Here is a 24,445-nt window from a genome sequence, read left to right on the forward strand (position 1 = left end):
AAGGCTGCCCACCCCCTGCTCCACCGCCCACGGCCCTCCAAGCCCCGCAGGCGGGAGAGGGAGCAGGTGCCCCCACCCTGCACACACAGCCCTGAGCTCCTCACCCACTGCTCCAGTCCCGAAAGGGCAGAGCCACGTCCGCAAACGTCCCTCAAACTCCTGCTGCCTTCAGAAGATCACCCTCCCCTGTGGGAGGTCACTGGTGGCCGCTGGGGCACTGTCTGCTGGGTCATCAGACTCCACGGGTCAGGCACCTGTCCTGCTTCCATGTCCCCACCTGCTGACTCCTGATGGCGTCAGGAGAGTCCCATCCTGCAGGCTTGGGAACCCTCACACACACCGCCAGGTCCAAAAGGCACAGATCATACGCCTTGCACACGGGCGCCTTCACATGTTCACCAGGCACCTGCTGTGTTCCAGATGTGGGGTCCGGATTACAGGAAGTGACAGAGGACCCCTACAGTCTCCCCTCAGATGCTGAGTCCAGGGGGAGAGACAGACTCAGAAAGAACATGGCCACACAGTGTCGTTTCCCAAAAATCAGACCCCACAGCCTTACTCCCTTGCCTAAAATACTTCCAGGACCTCCCATCACATGGAGGAAAAGCCAAGGTCCTTCCTGAGCACGGGGGCGGGGCCTGGGCTGGGTCAGGGCCTGCATCTCACTCTCTGTTCCTGACCCGGCTTCCTCGCTGTCCCTGGGACACACGTCACCCTCCCCAGGCCTCGGCACCCTCTCTTCCTGTCGGCACCCATCAGTCTGCACATCCTTTACCTGGTCAGTTTGTCCTCCCTCCTCAGTAAAACCCAAGCTCCCAGGGACCCCGTCTGTGTTGGCCATCCGTACATCCCTGTGCCTGGCACGATGCAGACATTAAATAAACATGTGTTAAGGGAGTGAATAAATGTATTCAGACTCCATGCAAGTTAGCCGGCCTCTCGGGACCCCACTTCCCTCATCTTTCAAATGGGGAGTGCACAGCACCACCAGGTGAGGATGAAAGAGATGACACAGCCCCGGGTCCAGGTGCTGATGGGTTGTGAACGGAATGCTTTCGCCACGCCGAGGCAGGAGTGACCACCCTTCTGCAGGAGAAGGTGTGGCTCTATGCTGGCTCTTGACGAATGAGGGACCGTTCTCCAGGGCCTGCTGGTCAGGGGACATGGAGTGCCAAGGCTGAAAGGCTGGGAGGGACACGCGGGGGTGTCAGATGAGGCTGCAGGGGGGGCGGGGCCGGGTCATGTCTCCTGTGTGTGTGCCCCAGGGGGTCGCGGCCTGCACCACACAGCGAGGAGAGGTGCCAGCGTCTGTGTTCTCCACGGCTGATCGCTTTGGACTTTCTAGCTTTGAATAGGTGACTGTCCCTTAGGCTACTGAGGTCAAGTCCTAAAAAGAAGGGAAAACTTGCAGCCAACACGTGACCCCAACATCTGCCGTGACTCCCCCCACCCACAACACAAAACGAGGGACCTCGTCTGTGCATCCATCCCAGGGCCCAGAGGCGGCTCACAACACTTCTCCAGCACTTGTCTGAAGGTTTATCAGTCACGCTGGGAGGGCAGGTGTCATGAGCTCCCCCTACCCCGACAGCCCTGGGAACAGGAGCAGGGAGTGGGGAGGGTAAAGGCCGGGGAGGTGAGCGGGGGACGGCAGGAGAGTCTCACCAGGCACAAACTACACAAGGACGTTTGGGTGCTTCTCAGGGACCCCACACCTCCCTCCACATCACATCACCCGTAGGTGACAGCCAGGTCGCCGCACGCAGGAGGGTCACACAGCTTGGCATGGAGTCTAGCAGTGGTCCAGAGGCTGCTTATCTAGACATCGCCCCTCTTTCAAGGGGCAGCCCCTCTCAACTTCCCCCTCTTCCCTGAACCTTCCACGCCCAGCCCCCTCCAACCTCTGTACTCCAGTTGCTCTGAGGACCAGCCCCCCCCCACCGCAAGAGTTTTCCAAGGTGACTGCTCAGACTGCAAGCAGTCAGATACTATGAACGACGATAATGCATATGCATCGAACACACTCATGTGCTTGGCACCACGCTAGGCACTCTACATACACGAGGTAGGTACTGTTGTTACACCCATTTTACAGATGGGAAAACTGAGGCACGGTGAAATTAGGCAGCTTGCCCCAAGGCCACACAGCTAGTCCGTAGCTGAGCACCAGGATTCCAATCCCAGCTGCCCGGCTCCAGAGCCCTTGCTCCTAACAACTCCATAACACCTCCTCAACGCCGTCTTACTCACTTCGTATCCCCTTACATCTCCCTGGTGCTGGCCACACAAAACGCCTGCAGGTTGAATCTCGCTCCCCTTCGGTTTCAGGCTCCTGGAATTGTGGTTCCCCCTTAGGGAAGGTGATACCAAATGGCCACTAGATGGCAGCAAAGAGCAAGGCCCAGGCAGCCCAAGGGCGGGGATCAGGGGATGGTACCTTTCGTATTAGTGCATCTTGCACCAGGCACTTTACAGACTTGATCTCTCCTCCTCGCTAAGGTCGTCCCCCTTCACAGGGAGGAAAGAGGGAGACAGGTCGGACAGCAGGGAACACGAGGACTGAGGCCAGTTCCCAGGAGAAACAGACCAGGGAAATCCCTCAGTGGGTCCCCTCCAGTCCCCTCCTCCTCCATACCCCGGGGGCACAGAACCTGCCCTTTGGAGAGGGAGGGGACAGCCCAGGCTGCTCCAAGGCGGTCACCACCCAGCAGGCTTCTTGGCCGGGAGGGGTTTGCGGTGAGACTCACAGACCATCCAGACTGCGCGGTCTCAGAGACCACTGGTCCAACTCAGGCTGCTGACCAACTTTCTTGGCCTTCACCACCAGAGAGGAGGCTGCATGACCCAGCCTCACCATCCACACTCAAAAGCTGGCTCTAGCACTCCTGCCCTCGAGATCTTGGGCTCCCCTGACCTGGGACCCACTCCCCAGGCAGCCAGTGTGGCCACGGAGCCCACGTCCGCTGGAGATGCATGAACACTACCTAAAGAGCTCTGACTGTCCACTTCCAACCTCTGGACCACTCAGTCACCTCCACACCCGAAACCCACCCCCAGGGCTGGGCCGGGCCTCACTGTCGGCTGTCCTGGGGCAGTGGCTGCAGAGGTGGCCAGGGCGGATACATCTCTCCCGGTAGCCGAGGTGCCCGCACAGGACGCACAGGCCGAGGACCCACGCGTGGCCTCCCAGCGTGGCTGGCAGTGGGGGGCAGGGGATCCAGTGCAGCACAGAGACTGTCCCATCTTGAGGTTCAGCACCTGGCGACGTTCCTGGCTGAGTCCTCTGCGGCCTTGGCTTTAGAACCGCACCCCGGGGCTGCTTCTGGCCTGCTTCCCAGCTGGTCCCCTGCTCCCTCAGCCCCTCCCGAGGCTCACACAGCCAGATGGGGCCTCTGAAAATGCACAGATCTTGGGTTTATTGGGCTTAGGCACTGCGGGTTCAGGCACAGTTTGTTCCTGGGTAGAAGAGTCATGACCTCAACTCTCTTGGTGCTTCGGGGAGGCTGCCCCCACAGGTCCCCTCCCCACGTCCCTGCACACGTGATGTCTCACTCCCCTCCCTGCTCCCCGGTCTCTTATTCCTTCACCAGCCGGTAGATGTGGTGCTGAGCCCCGTGCTCGCTAGCCGACACCTCGAAGACGTACGCGATGCACAGTAGGGTTTCCTGCGTGTCTCTGTTGGTGACCACCTGCAGGGGTGAGGGGAGGAGGGGTGAGGGGCCCAGGAGACGGCATGCCATCTGCCCTGCCCACTGCCTGCTCCCACCCCACACACCTACCCCCTACACATCTGCCCCCCACACCTGCATACACACACACCCCTCTCCCCCCGCACACACACCTGCAGGATGGTAAAGTTCTCCAGCACGCTGTTCATCATGTACTTCTCGGGCAGGTGCTTCAGCTTGTGGATGAAGTTGATCATGTACTCGCAGAGTGGGGAGCGGTGGATGCGGTAGGAGTAGTGGCCGTTCTCGTAGCGCGCGTACTCGGTCTGCAGGGCCGGGGGACAGCAGGGCTCAGGAGGCTGCTGCCCACCTCCAGCCCGGCCAGCTCCGCGAGGAAGCTCCATGACCCACTCGGCCTTAAGGGGGAAGGACGGGCAGAGCCCCGGGGATGCTCAAGTCAGAGCACCCCCCCGCTCCACCCCGCCCGTGACCTAGAAGCCGGGTATCAAAGGAAGGCGCTTAAAGACATGGAGGAGGGGACAGGGTGACGGCTCATTCCCAGCTGCACGAGGGGGGAGGGGCCACAGGGACCTTGTGGCCACGGAACCGTCATGTATGTGTATCCACACATCGGTGCACACGCACACACGTGCACATGAATGAGTGCGTGTAAATGGACGGAATGTGAATCGGGTTAGTGGGCTACATCGTGTCAACAGCCAGGTTGCTACTGTTCCACTCTAGGCATGTAGATGCTGCCATCGGGGGAGCCAGGCGAGGGATTACAACTGCACGTGGACCCACAATTATCTCAAAATTAAAATCTCATTGGAAATAAATAACTCAAAGGGCTTTTCAGAGACTGCAGCTGCCCGGACTCCACCCGAGAGGTCGAGGATTGAGCTCTGGGGGGGTGGGGAGGGGCGGCGGCTCAGCACCGGGGTGCTAAAATGGCTCCCTGTGACCCGACGTGACCCGACGTGCCGCAGGTGAGACCCGCCAGGATGGGAACGGGGGCGGGGGGGCCGGGGTTCTGCTTGTGCTGGAACCTGAGGGGGGTTGTCAATGATGAGGGACGGCGAGGGTCCGACTGCATTAATTCAGACAAATCTGGGGAAAGAGGTGAGGCGCCCAGGCCGCAGCGGCACGAAGGTCTGGTGGCCGGGCGGGCGGGGGCCTGGCCTACCTCCACTTTCTCCACCACCTGCTTGCCGAAGGAGCACACCTTGGTGGAGCAGGTGATGGTCATGTTCTCGGGACTCTCGTACTGGCTGGACACCCCGTAGAAGGAGCTGCCCTCGTCCTCGATGTTGGTGTTGAGATCTGCCTGGAGGGAGACAAGCGGAGACCTAGGAGGGGCGGTACCTCAGAGGCGCCCCGTCGGGGGCGGCGTCAAGGAGGCCTCAGGGGCACAGCCTCATCCCAGGGCTAGGACGCCATGAGGGGGCGTGGAAAGAACATGGACATAGGACCTCAGAAAGCTACCTCGTCCGTCCACACGCAGGCCCAGTCAGGTCGCGTGGCCCACACAATAGCAACTGCCCAGCAGGTAGGGCTCCAAACTGGCCTTTAGGACATGGAGACCCTGCCGGTACCCTGTCAGTGATGGCTCTGGGGGCTGGTCTCTCGCCATCTCCGCGGCACGGCAAACCCGGCCATCCTTGACCTTCTGCATCTCTGTTCCGCCTCCAGACCAATCTCCCCAGCACCGGCCTCCTTCCTCTGGGCTCCTCTTCTAACTGCTCTAAGAGTTCTCTGTAAAACACGAGTCTGGTGTGCACCCTCTCGCCGAGCTCCTTTGCTACAGGGAACTCACTGCCCAGCCTGGCGTGGGAGCCCCGGTCCTCTGACCAGCTTCCTGCCTCTCATCCTTCCTGAAGGCAGGGCGCTTGCTGCTGTGTGTTGGGGTGATGTGCAGTTGCGCCCCTAGGAAAGGTGGGTAACACTCATGACTTCACACCCATTCCCTGCGAGGGGGATGAGGCAGGATGGGGGCCTCAGTTTGATCTCAGGCTCCTCAACTGCGGGCCTTACTCAAGCCACAGAGCGATGAGCCTGGATCTCAGGCCCCAACTCCAGGGCTTCTCCCACCCAGCAGAGAGCCCGAGAGGCAGGGAGATCCTCGGTGAGCCAGTTTGGTGCCATGGAGATGCAGAGGCAGGAACTGTATTTCTGAAGCCCCCAACCACTGAGAGCCCAGGTACCTGGGCCCCACAGCAAATCACCCCATTTGAGTCAGGGTGCTAACAGAGCAACTTCAAGCACAGAAGAAATGTGCAGACAGATCACAAAAGGCTTATTCTTAGGGCAAAGCCTCTCCTCCCACCCACACAACTCGTCCCAAATCACTGCCCAGAGGGACCCAGAGCGCAGCCACACAAACACAGGGGGCTCCGGGCCGCAAGAAAGATTCCAGCCCAAGGCCTCTGCTGCACAAAGTTACGGGAGCCCGAGAACCCCAGGAAGGTTCCAGCACGATTCAGAGGCGAGCTCCGGGCTGATCTGTCCCTGGCCACCAAAGTCGTTACTTTTCTCTCCTTTGGGGAACAAAGTTTTCTGAAAGCAAGGACGCGCTCTAGACTGGCGGGGGGCAATGTCTTAGGCACAGCGGAAATATTACACAGCCACACACCGTGTCAAGAAGGACCTGTATCTACTATTGTGAACTGACTACAACATAATGTTGACTGGAAAGAAAGAAAACAGCAGGTTATAAAACAGAATGAGGATGTGTTACTTTTAAAATGAATATAAAGGCCGTGTCCATGATGACCTAGGTGGCTTATTCTTCAGTGTGCCCAGCAGTGGCTTTCAGGGGCCATTAGGAAGAAAGAAAAAAAACAATTACAGGGAATTCCCTGGCAGTCCAGTGGCTAGGACTCTGCACTTCCACTGCTGAGGGCCCAGTTCCACCCCTGGTTGGGGAACTAAGATCTCGCAAGCCACGTGGCATGGCCAAAAAACAAAAACAAAAAAACCCCCCAAATTCTGAAATAAGCAGCAGCCTCCCCTGTCTGTGTGTGTGTGGGGGGGGGGGGGGGGGGGGGGGTGGAGCAGGGCAGGCGGTGCCCAGGGGTCTGCAGAGGTGGGCCAGGCAGTTAAACCTGGGACCTGGGACCAGCACCCGCTCGCTCTCCTGTTCTCCTCACTGTCACATGCTCCTCCTCGGAGACCCAGTCTGTCAGACTTCAGAAGGGCCCGAGGGACAGTTTGTGTGCTCGAGACACAGAAGCGCAGGGCAGGAACGTGGACCGTGCCTGGAAAAGAGCTGGCAGGGTGCCCCGCTCCTGGGGAGGGCAGGCCCCCAGAGGAGGGGGTGACACTGGCCAACGGGCGAGGCCAGGCAAGAACCGGTGTCTCCCAGACTCAGCCCCTGCGGCCTCCTCCTGATTAACACTATTCACACCCTGCCCACCGCACAGCACATCCTACTCCGCCCCTAGCGGTTTCTTTCCAATCAACTCATTCTTCTTCTAAGCAATCACATCCACGGCATCAGAGAGTCTGTTTCTTCTAACAGATATGAAAACAATCACCCAACTGTTAAAGACATGCAGATTCGTGCGCTGTGCACGGGGCTCGGGCAGGGCTCTCCCTGGCTCGGGGTAGCAGCTGCCCAGCACCCTGCAGCGATGGGACGAGCTCGCCACCACCTTGTGCGGGCAGGTCTGGCCTTGCCCCTTCCGGATGGTAAGCACCCTGGAGGCAGGAACCCAGCCTCTCCCAGGGCTCGGGCTGGGCGCAGCGTGTGCCTTCAACAGAGTGGCTCTGGGTGAGGAGCGGTCCCGTGCTCACAGGGGGGACATCCATCTCCTACACCCCCGCCAGTCCTCGGAGCCCCGCCCCGCCCTGGCCCAAAGACACTCCCTGGGCTTCTGGCATTGCCTCCCACTCGCCTGGCCCTTCCGTCACTCAGTCGCCCGTGTATCCTGCCTGGCCCAGCACCGCCAGGGTGGGGGGAGGGGGGCAAAGAGGCTGCGATGTTGTCTCTGCTCTCGAGGAGCGTGTGACCTGTGGGGAGCTAGTGGTTGAGAGAGAGAGAGAAAGAGAGGAGATGGGGCAGAGAGAAAAGTCTCACAAGCGATGGTCCAAAGTCTGCCCCAGAATCTGCCCTGTGAAGCCCCTGCTTGGACCCGGGGGACCCTGGCCAGTGACAGCTGCACACCCCCCAGCACCTCACCATCCTCAGTGCTGTCCTAACTACGACCCACCCCCTCCTGCACCCCCACCGGGTACCCCCACTCTGAGCATCCCCCTAAACAAGCTTTGCGTCTCTGCCTTCTCAGCCTGAGAGCAGAGCTGCCCCCCACATTACCCTGAGAGGCCCCTCCACCGCCCCCCACCCTCCAAATGCCCCCTCGCTCTCCTCTCTCCACCCCATTCACAGCTGCGTGTGGTGGGCAGCTCTCAGGCTGTGCCTAGAGCAGGTGCGGGGGATCGGGTGGCTGACAGATGAGCTGGGACAGCCGGGCATGGGGGCCGGGGGGCTCAGATTCATTGTCGTGCGCTGGTGTGTGCTGGGAGAGATGTCAGGGCCCGGTAACAGAGGAGGGTCTGGGGCACTGTCCTTCCTGCCCAGCCTCGGCCCACCTCTGCCCGGCATGTCCACCTGCAGACTGGAGTTAATGGCCATCGGTGTCCCCTAAGAGTCCCCTCTCCCGCTGCCTAAGGACAGAGGTGGCCTCTGCTGGTCTCACATGCCCTGGGGGAGCTGGGAGCTTCTCAGCCCCTGCATCTCACATCCACAGAACACCGCCTGACCCCCCACCCCTCCTCCACCCGATGCCACCGCCAGCTGGAACCAATGAGTCCTGGTGGACGCGAGCCGAACACTTCCTACCCACCCCCACCAGTGAGAACAGTGACTACGGCAGGAGGGGGCCAGGAGGCTGAGCTGGGACGTGAGTCCTCCTCCCACTACGAGCAGACTCTGACCCACTCCGCAGCAGGAGGAGAAAACCGCCAGGCGGGAGAAGGGAGGCTCTGCGGGGCAGGGAGCAGCACTGTGCCCTGGCCTGGCAGCGTCCCTTCCTAACTGCGTGGCCAGCCTCACCCGAACACCAGGCCAGGGCACACGAGAGAAGGGCTCCGGACAGCTGGGGAGCCGGGGCTACCCGGGAGGACCCCACATCTCACAGTTAGCAAGCAGGAGACCCTCCTCCCCCACATCCCAGGTCTGTCCTTCCCTGGTGCCTCCACCTTCCCTGCACAGGAGGAGAGGCACCAGGTGACGGCCAAGGTGCCCTGGCCACCCACATGCTCCCCCAGCCCCACCCCTGCTCCAATGTCACCCGCTCACTCTGCCTGAGCCTCGGGACTTCACAGAGGCCCGGTTGCTGGGGATCGGGCCAGGGACAGGGAGGCACGCGGCCCCCTTCACGGCCAGCTGACCCCACACATCAGCATCCTCAGACACACAGCCCCTCGCAGGCCCTTAAGAACAAAGTGCTGATTTTTCAGGTGGAGAAGCAGGGTGCAGAGGAGCTGAGAGTCCCTTGGGACACAGCTCTCCAGCCGGGCCCTCTGCTGCCTGCCTGCTCTCCTGACACTCCCAGAGGGCTCGCTTGTTGCCCACCCCCTCCCCATGTGGTGGTGACAGCCCACACAGAACAGGCGAGACCTGCTCTGACTCTACCACTCGGAACGTGAGCTCCCGTCAGGTCCGCACGGCACAGGCTGTGTGTGAAGCCCGCGGACGGAGCACAGAGGCCCGAAGTGGAAGCTGCCCAATCACGCTTCCTGGCACCACTGTCTCCACCCTCTCTTCTCCCATCACCCCCACCTCCAGCCTCCCCAGAGTCAGAAGGCAGGAGAAGACCAGGGCCGGGAGCCAGGTTGGAGAAGGATGCTATAGTCTTCCTTCCCACCTGCCAACTCTCTCCCTAGGCCGGATGCCCCTGCCCATTTCCTGGAAGGGAAGCCTGGGCTCTAGAAAACCCAAGAACCCCAAGTGCCTGGTTCGACACTCAATGCACAGCTAAGTCTGCTCTCTCCCTGCCTGCACAGGCTGCCTGTCTGCAGGGGCTGGGGGCCCTTTTGAGGCAATCCAGAGCCTTCTCCACCAGTAGCAGGGGGAGCACCAGGGCCCTGAGGGGGGCACCAGGCACTTGGCAAGGCAGGATGGTTTAGGGTAATGGTTCCACACACACTCCCAGAGCCGGGCTGCCTGGGTCTGAATCCTGGTTCTGCCACTATGAACTGGGCAGCCCCAGCACATCATTTCACCTCTCCGTGCCTCAGTCTCCCCTGTACGGAACGAGGCTGTCAACTGTACCTCCCTTCAGGGGTGTGGCAAGGATGAAACATGCTAGTAGAAGTCAAGTGATGAACAGTGCCCGGGGTGACCTTCCACCGACTGCCTGACCTACCTCGGTGTGTGCATCACAAGAAAGATTACAGGAGTGAGGCTTGCCGGGGCTGGGGGTCTCAGAGCCAGGCCCTTGCTTACTGCATGTCTCAGTCTCCCCATCTGTGAAATGGGGGCCTAGGATGGTTCTCATCTGGGTGGTGGCTAGAAGAATACAGAGTATTATCATCAACTGAAAGAAGGCAGGAGCTGGTGAAAAGAGCCCCTAGTATGCTAACTCCCTCGACCAGGGTGGTGTTCCCATCACTGCCTCCTGCCAGGCAGGCCTCCCGGGTCAGGGGTTGCCCTAAATTGAACCCTCGGGGTAGCTGAGCTTAGGGCCTTCTTCCTAGTGAAGGCTGAGCCTGGGCAGGCTTGTGGAGTGGGGGAAGGAGCGGGTGAGAGGGTGCAGGCTGAAGGAAAGGCCAGGAGCCTCCCTGGACACACAGCAGGAAGTGGGCGTCGCCACTGCTGGCCAGATGGTGCCAACGCTAGTTGCTGCCGACAACAAAGCCTCTTGGTTCCAACTCCCACGTTCAGGGCTGGAAGGGAGAAGGGGGAGAGGAAAAGGGGAAGTGAGGTGGTTTAAGCCCTTCCTGAAAAATGGCAGCCTGGCATCCTACCTCGTACATCAGACTCTAAAGGGAGCCTCTCCACTGAGGCCCAAAGGAGGCGGAGGTCTCCTGGTCGGCCTGTATCGCAGCTGTCAGTCTGGATGCCCCCCACCAAGCACAACTCTGGCCATGCCATGCCCTGTTCAACAACCTTAAACAACTCCTCATCACCTAAACAGAAGGGAGGGTGAACGTGTAGGAAACGCGCACTACCCTCCCCTGCTGAGCCCACGGCAGACATTACCAGTTAACCCAGGAAGGATGCCCTCCAGGTCCTTCTCAATCCAGCACTCCAAACAATGGCTACCACCGTTAGAGGTGGCCCTCGTGGACTTCTGGGTAAAATGGGAGACCGACCATACAAGTTCAAGTTTCCTCGTCCAGAGAGCTGAGTAGGATAAGGGCAAAGACCTTTTTTAATGTGCTGCATCGTACACACGACGAAAACAGAGAAGACACCAAACGGATAGGAGAGTTGAACAAATTCCAGAGGACTGACGGCCAATCTGAACTAGGATGGCTTCTGCAGGGCAAACGAGAGGAGTTACAACCTGAAAGTGCCTTCAGGGGGGTGACGGGTGAGGACACCATCCTCGGGATGCGAGGGCACAGGATCATGGGGGCCAGGGGGGCACAGGATGTGACACAGGGAACTGGCTGCACACTGGGTGACCAGGCCTCCGGGCCCGTCCCCCCATCCGAGGGAGAAATTAAACAGGAGAGTGTCAGGTCTCAAAGACACCAGGCACATCAGAGAGTCTGGGAGCCGGGGCACAAGGTGAACACGGCCCAGGAAGCGGCCCGCTCCCCAGCCCTCTCCCTGCCCCACTGCTAGAATGTTCGTATATCCTTGGCAGAGGGGGCCGAACAGGTCTTCTCTGGAGAAACTCAACCACCTCAGGAAAGGAAAAGGTCCCGTAAATATGCCGACATTTACCAGTTTCTTCCATAAAGCAGCTGGTTCCCCAACCCTGACCACCTGAAAGTGAAGCCCAGTGAACGTGGACAAATGACCTGAACAACAAAAGGAAGGGGGGTAAGTGGGGGGGATTAAAACAATTATGTCAAATTATAATATTCTTTGGTAAAAATTAATTAATTAAAACACACACACACACACACACACAAAAGGAAGGATACACGGGACTTCATCAAAATGAAAAGGGAATTCCCTGGTGGTCTAGTGGTTAGGACTCTGCGCTTTCACTGCTGAGGGCCTGGGTTCGATCCCTGGTCAGGGAACTAAGATCCTGCAAGCCATGCAGCGTGGCCAAAAAAAAAGGATGCTCTCAAGAATGTGAATATACAGAATGGGGGAGAGGGGCAGTATCTACAAGTCATATACCTGATAAGGGACTTTCCTTTGTAATAAATGAAGACCTCATAACTCAATAATAAAAAGACAAATAACTCAACTTAAAAAGGGGCAAAGGAGCTGAACAGACATTTCTTCAAAGAAGATGTACAAATGGCCAATAAGCACAGGGAAATCAAAACCACAATGAACACCACTTCCTACACACTGGGATGGCTAGAATCAGGGAAAATATCAAGTGTTGGTGAGGATGTGGGAACGCTGAGACCCTCGTCCACTGCTGGTGGGAATGCAAAGTGGCGCAGCCACTGTGTAAGGCAGTCTGGCAGCTCCTCAAAAAGGTCATATGATCCAGCAAGTCCACACCTAAGTATCTATCCAAGGGAAATAAAAAGCTATGTCCACACAAAGACTTGCATATGAAGTTCACAGCACCATCATTCACAATAGCCCAAAGGCGGAAACACCCCAATTTTCCTCCTTGACAGATGAATGGATAAAGAAAATGTGGTCTTTTCAGGCAATGGAATATTACTCAGCCATAAAAAGGAATGAAGCCCTGATATGTGCTGTAATATGGCTAGACCTTGAAAACTTACTTTAAGTAAAAGAATCCAGTCACAAAAGACCACGTATTATGAGAGTCCATTTATATGAGACATCCAGAAAAGCTATAGAGACAGAAAGCAGATAAGTGGTTGTCTAAGGCTGGGGGTGGAGGTGATGGCTGAAGGGTTTGGGGTTTATTTGGGGGGTGATGAAAATGTTATCACTGGCTGCACAACTCTGTGAATATACTAAAAACACTGAAGTGTACACTTTAAGTAAGTGAATTATATGGTAAGTGAATTATATGGCAATAAAGCTGTTAAAAAAAATAAGGACCAAAAAATATGGCCAAGAATTATAGACATTTGAGAAAACCCTCCAACTTGAAAGATAGAGACTAAAACAGACAAAAAAAAAAAAAAAAAGGACTAAAAGGAAACAAAGAAGGGAGCAGAAGAAAACTTAAAAAATAATTCTCACTTCACATCCCCAGAAAGATGACAGAAAAAATTGTAGCCATGAAACAAAATCAGCATGCAATTAAAGAAGAAAGAGCTCTTAAAAATTAAAAATGTCAGGACCTCCTGGTGGTGCAGTGGTTAAGAAACTGCCTGCCAATACAGGGGACATGGGTTTGAGCCCTGGCTCCAGGAAGATCCCACATGCCACAGAGCAACTAAGCCCATGTGCCACAACTACTGAGCCCACGTGCCTAGAGCCCATGCTCCTCAACAAGAGAAGCCACCACAATGAGAAGCCCACGCATTGCAACTAAGAGCAGCCCCTGCTCGCTGCAACTAGAAAAAGCCCGTACGCAGCAACAAAGACCCAAACGCAGCCTAAAATAAATAAATAAATAAATAAAAGCTGGGATTTCTTAAAAAAATAAATAAAAATGTCGTGGTCAAAATTAAATATTCAATACACGGTGGGGGCAGAGAATGCCACCATATTCCATTACTCTATTTCACCACTAAATGATGATGCACCACTATGGAAAAAAATGCCATCAGTTAAACTATGACGCATCAGTAATTGAAAGAGTCATTCATCTTCTATAGTAATAGAACCCTGATTTCATTCAGAATGGCAATTTACTCAACTAAAAGAATATATTTCCCTGGCTCCTTTGAAGTGTCCTGCAACCAGACAACTAAGTAAGTGTGGTGTGGGACTTCCAGGAAGGCTCCTTAAAGGGAACTAAGTTCGCTTTCCCCCTTCTTGATGCCTGAAAAATGGAAGTGTTGGCTGGAACCCCAGCAGCCATGACCTTGAGGACAGAAGCCACACACTGAGAATGGCAGACACAGAAGTGTCAGGTCTCCGGCGATTTCCTGGAGCTGCTGGACCAGCCCTGGACAGTCTACCACCAGACCGATTTTACATGAAAGAAAAACAAACAATTTACTCATGCCAGTGTTACTTTGGGTTTTATGTAATATTCACTCAGATTCGCTCTTAACTAGAAGATAAAGTTCAGAAAATCTCCAAGAAAATGATTTGGAAAATAAAGAAATGGTAGAAATCAGAGAGGATAAATCTGGGATATCCAACATCAGACTAACAGGGGTTCCTGGAAAAGAACACAGAGAAAACAAAGGAAAAGAAATAGCATAAGTGAATTTACCAAACTGAGAGACTCTCATCTCACCTACCAAGTACCTGGCTCAATAACAGGAAGAAAAACAACAGATCCCAAAGCTTATTACCATGAAATTTAAGAATGTAAGGAATAGAGAAGAAACACAAAACCCCTAGAGGCTAAAAAAACCAAGTTACATAACAAAGGACAGAGAATTAGAATACTACCAGTCTACTTGTTACAAGACATTGGAGCAACCAAAAACTGATTCTTGAAAATCACTTCTAGAGAAAATCATTTATGATCGAGATTCTGTACCCAAACTATCAACTAGGTACTGAAAATAAATGACATTTCAAACAGGTAGACTTAGAACACCATGCACCTTTTCTTAGGAAGGTACTAGAGAATGTGTTCCAGCAAAATGAGGGAGGGCACCAAAAAAGAGAGAAATATGAGATCTAGGAAACTGTAGATTCAATATAGAGGAGCAGTAAACGGAGGTCTCAGGACAACTGTCGAGCAGGCCTGGAGGAAAACCGGTTCAAACCAGAGCAGAACAGAGGCATCCTGAAGGAGAAAGGAGGAAAGGATAAAGTATCTGATAGGTTTGAGCTCTGGGGGAAAAACAATTTTTTAAATTTTATATGGTGGTTATGATGGGATAATTTATAAAATTTTAATAACAGGCTTACTTAGAAATGTGCAAGTGAGAAAGCCATTTCTTTTTAGGAAGAAACAAAAGTTGTACAAGACATGAAATGTAATCATTACACACTGGTGGTTAATCAACATTGTCACAAAATGTAAACATTTTATTGCTTTGACTAAATTATATAACTTACTGGGATGATGAGGGAGAAAAGTGGTATAACATAGCCAATATTTTTCTACCATAAATACATAATACATAGTCATGATATCAAAGTGTAGCAATATAAGCATATTATTTAGAACTAAGGAGATAAAACCCAGAATAAACAGTGACATTTTACAGTGATTACTTCTGGGATTGGGCTTGGGGTTGGGGGGGGAGGTGAGACTCTCGCGGTTTTCATTATAAGCCTCTTGGTGTTAGTAACTATGAACATGCATTGATTCAAAATAAAATAAAGTAAAAGAAACTATTACCTATTTTTCATCCCAGCACAGAATCAAATCCAGACCTCTGTAGGATCGGGACCTCCCAGGATCGGACTCCTCTCCCATTTCACTTTCCGCTGTTCCCTCTCTTACACGTTTACCCATGACCAGCTCCCCTGGAGACCCTTTCCCTTTCCCTAATAGACTTTGCCCATCCCTGCAGGCCCAGGGCCAACCTCCACCTGCTTGCAGAGCAAACCGTCCTGCAGGGGCAAACACTGGGCCTCTTCGAGATTGGGGCCCTGGGTCTCTGTTCCAGCCTCTTCTGCAGACAGCCAGCCCCAGGGGTTTGGTTGTGGATGAGGGCTGGGCTAAGAGTTCCCAGCCAGGGGCCAGTGAGCCACCTGGAACTACATATACACTTCCGTGTGAATATGCCCACTACTGGGAAAAGCACAGCTTTCAGCTTATCAAAGCGGTCCGAGACCAAATAAAGGCCCAGCTCTGGGGCTCTGAGATGATTCAAAGTCTCCGACCACCCCACCAGAAGGATTTGCTGCGCTTCCTCCCGCTGGCTACCCCTGCACTGTCTCTCTTCCCGGCATCCCTTTTCTGTGGGCGCTGGGCCCCTGGCACAGGTCCTATGGCTCCTGGTTTTGGAGGAGATTTCAAAAGGAAGGGGCTCTACCTACACAGCACCCTTGCAGGGGTGAGGTGGGGAGGGCAGCGGAGGCCAAGATGAGCTCTTGGACGAGCTGGGTGTTTCTTTGGGGATGACCCAACCTAAGCCTACAGTCCACTTCTCCACGCCCCGTCAAGCCCAACGGCTGCCCCGCTGTGGGCCCGGAAACCTTGGCATTCAACGTCTCAGGGGACTACCCTTTAGGGTCTCCTGTAGCTCCTCTTTGGTACCAAAGACCTCTTAGGCTGCACTTCAGGGAGCAGCTGCCATCGCCACCCAACAGGAGGAGGCCTCGCTTTGCGGCCCCAAGCACCCCACCCAGTCTGAGCTCCCGTCCCCAGAGGGCCACTCTGTGCTGGCCCTTCGCACTGGTCCTGCGTGTCCCAGGCCCCACCCCTGGCGAGGGCACCCCTCCTCCTTTCTCCTCATGGTCATCGACATGCTGGGGTAGGAAGGAAGAGGTCATCAAAGGCTTACCCAGAACTTCACGAGGAAAAAGGCATTGGAAGGTCCCCGTTCAAAGAGCTCCTTGAGGCCGCCCTTCTTCTCCGGGAACTTGTCGTAGATCTGGCGGATGTCCACAGCTTCGAGGTAGGGGTCGCCGTAGCCGGGGCTCGACTGGCCGATGTGCACGAACAGGTGCTTGTTGTACTGTGGACACAGAAGAGCCGGTCTGAGGGGCCGCAGGGGCAGCGGGGCAGACAGACCAGACCGGGGCTCCGCGCCTGGCCAGGGGCCCAGAGCAGGGGATGCCACGGCTCGGGCCTCAGTTTCCCCTCTGGTAAAACAGAGCAGGTAGACGGTCTGAGTGTAAAGCAGAGGTAACAGGTGTCCAGCACCTGGAGGAGTGTGGCCCCCAGCAGGTGCTCGGCATGTTTTGGTTGCTATCCGTACTGTTCTGCCTTGACTCTGCCACTAAACATCCTTAGGCAAGTCATTTTCTATGTTGGACCCCCGTGGTCCAAAATGATGGAAGACCACTGGCCCAGACAAGGGGTGCTCCCTCCCTCGGAGGTGGGGACTGGGGGCCCTCACTGCAACTAAAGAAGAGCTGCTTCTTTTGTGGTCCACGCTGGGCGTCTCAGGAAGGGTTTGTTTGACGCATGGGTTCCTCACCTAAAACATAAGCTTGAAAATGTCAGAGTGAAAGGGTCAGTGGAGTCTCCCCAGCTTTAGCATCCTGCCTACCCAGACAGGTGTTACTTTGAGCTGTGCAGGCGACCCAGGACAGCAGACACTGAAGGAGACAGAGTAGGGGTGGGCTGCTGCTCCTGCCGGTTTCCCCAAGGTTTCCCCAAGGATATGAAGCGGCCAGGAGGCTCCTCAGAGCCACGGGAAAAGGGCGGAGCAGCCTGCGGGGGGAGCTGGGACCCACGCCTGGCGGAGAGGGGACTGGGAGGAAGGAGGGCACGGAGGGAGCAGGGAAGGGACAGAACCTGGGGGGACCGAGACAAGGCACAGAAACCGTGGGAGCGCTTAGGGGAGGGGGCGGAAACTGAGCCGGGGAGAGAGGGCAGGTCCGGTGAGAAAGAAGCGGGGAGGGAGAGGACAGAGGGACCGGGGAGGATGGAAAGGAACAGGGAACCTAAGTTCAGCCCCGAGGAGGAGCGGGGCAGAGGACAGGGCGAGAAAGCCAGAGGCGGCGGAACAGGGGCTGGAGGAGGCACGGGAGCAGGAGCCCCCAGCAGTGAGGACTCCAGGGCAGCGGCCAGAACCTACCGTATCGGGGTCTTGCTGCCGCTCCAGGAAGGCAGAGAATTCCAACATCCAAAGCTTGGAGCTGGCCACGCTACGGCCCTGCCACGGGGGTGCCGGGGGTGCGGAGGGCGACGGGGTGGGTCCTGCGGGAGACTCGAACCCTGCACACAGTGGACGGCACATGGGAGCTGGTCCACGCAGCCTCCCTGCTGCACCCCCCCCCCCAAGCCCCCAGACCCACTGGCGGGACCCATGCTGGCTGGGGGACCTGCTGTCTGCCTTAACGGGACCTCCCAGCAGGCGTGTGGGGGTGGGAGAGACAAAGCACTGGCCAGTGGTCCGGGGGCATCCCCGGCAGGGAGTGCAGCCTGGAACAGCTCAGTCCTCTTGGGCCCCCGCACAAAACTGCACTCAAGGGGGACTGGATGCTGGCAGCGAGGGGGAGGGTGATGCCTGCTGGACCCAGGGCTTCTAGGGCAGCCTCTGCTTGGTTCTTGCCCTGGAGGAGTTTCAGGTCCAGCCAGGGAGATGACCAGACAAATTATTACAATGGCAGGAGTCTCTGCTGTCTCTCCAGCCCCAGGGACAGCACCCGGCCCAGAATAGGCACTGAGTGCGGGTTTGCAAATAAGTAAAGCAGTGGTGAAAATGGACAGGGAAGGCACTCAGCATGGCAGGGGGTCCCGGTCCACCATGGAGGTGCTCAGAAAGCCTCCTAAAGGTGATGCTGACAGAGGCTATGCAGTAGAAGCGGGAGGCAGCAGGTGCAGACAGGGAAAGGGGGCTCCGGGCAAAGGGCACGGGGCTGCGGAACGTTCCGTTGGCTCGGAGGCTCCATCTGGCAGATGTAATGGGAAGGGCAGGTTTTGTGCTGGGACCAGAAACAAGGCTGAGGAGACAGGCCCTGGCTGCTAGGTAAGGAGTACGGGTTTCAGCCTGAGCTCAGGAGGGCGACCGGAGGATTTTAAGTGGGGCTGAGGAGCGATCGGCTGTGTATTTCTAAAGATCCTGTTCCATGTGGAGGAAGGACTGGGCAGGGGTGAGGCTGATCAGAAGTGCGGGCCTCGCGGGCTTTCCCCCAGGGGTAAAATGAAGAGGGCAGTGGAGCGAGAGGAGGGAACACTGGAGGGACAAGGAGGGAGCAAAATCCTGGGACTTGGTGATGGACGGGACGAGAGGGCAGTGAGGCAGGTACGTCAGGAGCCCGGGGAGGAGACACAGAAGGGATGGCGGAGGGGCGGGCAGAGGACCACGCTGGACACACCAGCTGGTACTTGACGGGTAGGCTGAATCACTCTTTCATTTGTTCAAGCGCAGCTTCCTGAGTTCTGCCCCATGCACACTGGACCTGACCCAACACACGGAAAACAGACACAGACACCAGCCACAGACGCTGCCCCAGGCACACACAGAGTGACGATTAAGCTTGGATTGTGTCCCAAAGGCATGAGGGAGCCACTGAAGCAGCAAGTGAGACGGATGCTTTGCAAAGTTGACCCGTAAGTTAAAGGGCAGGGCGTGGTAGAGAGCAGGGATGAGACTGCAGACGGAGCAGAGCTGAGAGAGGAGAGCACAGACTAGGGGATTGGGCGTCCCCAAGCAGGAACCTAGGAGGGTGGTGGGGTGGCTCTCAGAGCAGGAAAAGCCAGGCCAGAATGCAGGCAGGAGCCATTCCCAAAGCAGGAAAAGAGGCTGAGGGGGAGGACCCCATCTCGCCCTGCACAGCAGAAGGTGGAAGGACCCTCCTGAGAAAGAGGCCGGAACAGAGCAGGTCATGTGACGGGCTGGAAAGCCGTGCTCTGCGGACCCCATCTTGAAGGAGAGGATTACAGTGTCACAGAGGGAGGCCATCCCAGGAGCCAAGCTGGACAGGGCACACGTGTAGGTGGAGCGGCCACTCCAGGGCACAGGCACTGCCCCTGACCTGTGCACACCCTGCCCGCCCTGAGCCCCGGGGCACGGGGCTCCTGGAAGAGGATCTGGGTGCAGCTGGGGACTGGGGTGCATGGTCTGGGCATGCACCAGGGCAGCGTCTAAGGGGGCCTGGGATGTGGGGCAGCAGCCACAGGGGAGTGACGTGCAAGGGAGGCAGAGCCCGCCGACCCACCTGGCAGAGGCAGTGACGGCTGGACAGTGTAGGTTTGCTGAGAGAAAGGTTTCACACTGTGGGAGACGAGAGAGAGAGACCGTGTGGGCCTGGGGGCAGGTGGCAGCCCTGGAACCTCGGCCAGGCTGTCTGGGGGGCAGGCCCGGGGGGTCAGTGGCTCTGGCCTCCCGCTCCCTCGGGATTCTGGCCGACCCACGGAAGCAGCATGTCTGTTGGGAAAACCTGCTCCTCCGCCCTCCCTCCCAGGCCAGCCTCCTCCACTCGGGGTCCTGAGCTCAGGCCCTGCTACGCCCTGGATAGACTGGGGCTTTGGCAAACGCCACCCCAGGGTGCCCAAGAGCATGGGGGGCCCCATCCCTAAGCGCAGGACCATCCTGAAAGCCTGACCCCAGACTTCGGCCCGTCCACCCTGCAGCCTGGGTCAGCGGCATGAGTTTCCCGGCTCAAGAGCAACAGGGCAACACGGTGGCCATACTCACTCGTGGGACGCTCCGGCTTGGCCCGGCAAAGCTCCTTGCCAAAACTGAGGAGGCAAAAGCCCAGAGTCAGCAGAGCCCCGTGCGCGTGGCCAGCCGTGATGAGACAGACTGGGCAGGGGCCTCGGCCAGGGCCTGGGCCCGGGAAGGGGAGGGGGTCGGGGGGCGTTAACGCCACTGCCTAGAATCAGGCAGCACGGTGTCCCCAAGAGTGTGTCAAGGAACTCCAGCCTCTGGAACGCCCGCGACAAGGGGCTCCCACGAGAAGTCCCCAGGCTTGCAAACGCGGCACCCGTGTCCCCCCTCAGAGACAGATCCATGGTGACAGTGGCACGCACAGCCCTCAACAGTCCTAGAGCCAAGCACCCTACTTAGACCTGAGTGCCCCAAAGTCACGTATGCACACGCTGCGTCCTGTCGTCCTACCTATTCAACGCCCTGCTGGACGAGCGGCCTCGGGACACACTTGGAAAACTGCTGGACGAGAGGCTCGCCGGACACAGGGCCTGGGGCAGCACATGAGTCCCGGCAGTCTAGAAAGCCCTGTGAGGACTCAGCTCTGGGAAGGAGGGGCCTTTCTGGACTATTCTTAGAGCGGGACCCACCTGGCCACAGCCAAGAGACCCATTCTCAGGCCGAGAAGTTTAAAATTCCAGAGGAGTCTGTTCCTGGGCGTCAGCCCTTTACCTGGGAGGAGCACCTGAGGGTGGAGGGGGATGAGGCGGAGTCGGGGGCAGTGGGGTGGGGGGTGGCCACTCAGGACAGGCCGGTGCTGCCCCGAAGCCTGGGCCTCCGCCTCCGCTTCTGCAAACGGGGCCCACTCCGCAGGGCCCCCGGGGCGGCCGGCTGACGGGATGGCTTCGCCCTGTGTCACGGCCAAGGCCCCCAGGAGGGCGGTCCCAGCACCTGCACGGCCCCTCGGTCCTTGGTCCCTCCTTCCCCAGCTCTCCTGGCCCGAAGAGGACGCCAGTGAGGACTCTGGTGCGGCCAGTGCCGGGCCGTCTCGGAAGGGGGAGGAGTGAGAAGGACGAAGGACGGGGCGGTCCGGCCTGGGACTCCGGGCAGCCCCACTTACCCCTGAGACCGCCGGGTAGCCTGGGCCCCGGGCGAGGGCCATTTTACTGTGGAAGGCGGTGGCAGAGATGATCTGGGCGGACGACATGGCAGCCATGCTCTGCAGGGCCTTGTCCTTAGCTGCCTGATCCTGGGGAGACATGGAGGGAGGCCTCAGCGTGGGCACCGTGGCAGGCCGGGGGAGGCGGGGGCCAGGGGAGCCAGACCCCACACTCAGCCTGGGGGTCAGGCCCGGGACTTGAGTCACTCGGTGGCTCTGATCACTGTCCTCAGCTGTCAAAGGGGCACGGCACGCGCCCTGCCTGTCACGTTAGGGTTTAAAGAGACCCCGGAGGCCACCTGCAGACCACGGCTCTCCTGGTACCAACCCTGGGGACACAGGGACCGCCCAGGCCTTGCTCCCCTGCACACCAGGGGTGGCTGGGGCCACACCTGGCTCTCAGGAGATGGCGCGTGAATATCTGCTGGGCACATGGTCGGGGGTGTGGTCCCCGTCTCCGCCCTGGCCTGTGGGTCTCTACTGTGCCACGGGCACCCATGTCTTCTGAACGCTTTATGTGTCAGCTCCCTGGCCTCTGAGGGTCCAAAGATATACTCCCCCCCTCCCCCGCCAATGGGTTCACCCTGCAGAGGCTCTGAACAAATCAGCAGTATGATCTGGTTATAATAATAATAGAAATAATACTTTGTTCACACTCGTATAAGCCTGTGGTCCCCATCCTGAGCTCCCCAATCCCAAGGGTCTTCGAAACCAATAAGACAACATCCTGCATGTCAGAAAGCCTGTGGGTCCCAAATAAGACCACACACCCAGACCGAACAGCAAGTATTATTCGTTGTGGGCAGAATCGCTGGGGCTAAAAGGTTGGATTATGTCAACTCGGGAGCTCTGATTAGAAATTCTGTAGCTTTGTGACGAATTATTTTTTAAATGGGAAAAATAAGTGGGCCCTTTATTTAATAATCAATTTGGTGGACCCAAATCTGCCCTTAGCTGATTGCTGAGGGAGGTCCTCGCAGCTCACTGCTGGCCCGGTGGGTAGCATCACCGAGGCATCAGGCCCAAAGGGCCCAGGTGGTGCGCCTGGTGTCCTGTGTGGTGCGGTACAGGGACAGGCCCTTCCACGCGGCCTCTCAGGGACCCTGACACTCACGGGCCACGAGACAGACCCCGGGACGTAAAGAACACTGTCTTACTTTGCTTCTGAACATCTCAGCGCCCCTGTGAGGCTGGCAGGACTTGTAGGATCCCCATTCTAAGAAGAAGAAACTGAGGCTCACAGAATTTAGGAGACTCGGGTGTTGACAGGGGTCACGTGACAGTCAGTCTCGTAAGGTCGGTCCAAAATGGCACATCCATGACCTCTGACCTCCACAGGCCTGGGGTCCGAGGAAACCAAGGAGGGGGCGTGTCGGGATCTGATGGCACCCATCATCACCACGGAGGGCCCGGGAGGCTGTGCTGAGCTGTGGGACACCCCAACCCACTGTCCTTTTGGGGCCAAACTCGGGCCTTGCTCTGAGGCTGTCTTTGATAACCAAAGCAGCAGGCTGCCTCTCCCCAAGGACTCAGGCGGTTTCAGGAGAAAAGCCACATACCCCCAGGCCCGCTCCCTCCAGGACACGAATGGGGCGGCAGGCCACGCCCCAGGAGGCCCACAGACTCTGCTAAGAACTGCACGGAGTGGCCGGAGCGCTCCGACCCTGTGTCGGCCGCCTGCATCCCTTCCTGAAGGCCAGTCTGAACAAACGGCAGGGGGCTAGCGGGCGGGACAGGAATCAGGTGGGAGCTGGGGGTGACATCAGGGACCAGGCTACTGAATTTTGAGGCTGGAGGGGACCTTAGATACCACCTTGCTCAACCCTATCATTTTACAGGCAGGGAAGTGGATGGAGCTCAAGGCGGGTGGGTGACCCGGATGAGCGCCCGTGGCCCAGGGCAGAGCCAAGCCAGACCAGGGCCGTGATCTGAGGATTTCTACCTGAACTTGCTGTCCACCAGGGAGCTTAACTGCATTGGGCCCCAGACCCCCGAGAGAATATGACAAAACCCTCAGACCAATCTTCTCCAAACAATGCATACACACAAAAACGTGCATGTCATTTAAGGGGTCCATGGCTCCTCTTGAAGCCTGTCCAGCGGTCCACGGAGACTGTTCCTGGCTCTACTTAGAGCCTGTGGACAGGGCCAGGTTCAATTCCTCGAGCACACATGGGTCCTACAGCTAGGCCCCCACAGGGAACAAGGGCTCCCCTTGATGGCTCTAAACAGAACCCTAGACATTCTGCTCTCCATCCGGTCCCCTGAGTCACAGGCTGACCAGAGAAGGGAGTGAAGAGCAAGCGGGCTCCAGGGCCGGGAGTGTTGGGTACGTGTGCCAGCCTGAGAGGGAGGGACCAGCAGCTGCGGCCCAGCCAGCTGTCCCGGGACAAAAAAGCGAGGGCTGGGCCACAGCTGTGGGATGCGGGGGCAGCTGGGCCGACACAGGGGGAACGGAGCCGAGTGGGAGTTCTCGCCCGTGCCTTCGGAGCCTCCAGTGTCAGGGTTATGGCTGACGCAGCCAGATGGGGCCTCTGTGGTCCCCTAGCCCAGGGGCTTTTCAACTGGGTTCTGGGATGCTTTTGGGTTCAAGAGTCATGGGGCCTGAGAGATGACTAGGAGGAGGGGTCTCTAGCCTGTCCTCACCAACCTAGCTTTGACCAGAGTAGCTTCTCTGATAACATAGCCGGGTGATATTTAATTTGGGAGAAAAACAAAAGGGCTTCCACAGCTTTAAAAAATATTTGTGGGGACTTCCCTGGTGGTCCAGTGGTTAGGACTCTGCACTTTCACTGCCAAGGGCCCAGGTTTAATCCCTGGCTGGGGAACTAAAATCCTGCAAGCCACACAGTGTGGCCAAAAAATAAAAATTAAAAATAAAATAAAAAATGTTGGGACTTCCCTGGTGGCACAGTGGTTGGGGCCCAGGTTCGATCCCTGGTCAGGGAACTAGATCCCACATGCATGCCGCAACTAGGAGTTTGGATGCGGCAGCTAAGGAGCCTGAAAGCCACAACTGAGGAGCCTGCCTGCCGCAATTAAGACCTGGTGCAACCAAATGAAAATTAATGAATGAATGAATGAATTAAAAAATTTTTTTAAATGTCTGTGGATTTACCGGTCTCGTCTAAGCCCCAAATGCTGGCTCCTCCTACCAAGCAGCCACACACGCTGCTGTTACCTCCACTGTCACAGGGGCCGTGCTCACCCG

At 57.2% G+C, this 24,445-nt stretch overlaps 1 protein-coding gene across 7 annotated transcripts in view; it reads right to left on the bottom strand.

Annotated features, from left to right (window-relative positions):
• Nucleotides 1-3,390: 3,390 nt before the first annotated feature.
• The window catches only part of TEAD4 (TEA domain transcription factor 4), a 61,593-nt gene continuing 40,538 nt past the window's right edge, over nt 3,391-24,445 (bottom strand). For 5 of the 7 annotated variants that reach the window (XM_057703998.1, XM_057704000.1, XM_057703999.1 and 2 more), the window contains 8 exons: nt 21,196-21,324; nt 20,124-20,167; nt 19,645-19,700; nt 17,559-17,698; nt 16,317-16,490; nt 4,855-4,995; nt 3,842-3,994; nt 3,391-3,689 (listed from right to left, as the gene is read on the bottom strand). In XM_057703998.1, the coding sequence (XP_057559981.1) occupies nt 3,576-3,689; nt 3,842-3,994; nt 4,855-4,995; nt 16,317-16,490; nt 17,559-17,698; nt 19,645-19,700; nt 20,124-20,167; nt 21,196-21,324 (951 nt within the window). In that variant the 3' untranslated portion in view covers nt 3,391-3,575. Of the gene's footprint in view, nt 3,690-3,841; nt 3,995-4,854; nt 4,996-14,470; nt 14,645-16,316; nt 16,491-17,558; nt 17,699-19,644; nt 19,701-20,123; nt 20,168-21,195; nt 21,325-24,445 lie in introns of those variants that run through there. The other 2 variants (XM_057703994.1, XM_057703997.1) reach the window with 2 other exon arrangements.

The sequence above is a fragment of the Hippopotamus amphibius genome, chromosome 12, assembly GCF_030028045.1.
Source record: "Hippopotamus amphibius kiboko isolate mHipAmp2 chromosome 12, mHipAmp2.hap2, whole genome shotgun sequence".
In the NCBI taxonomy this organism is placed as follows: Eukaryota; Metazoa; Chordata; class Mammalia; order Artiodactyla; family Hippopotamidae; genus Hippopotamus; species Hippopotamus amphibius.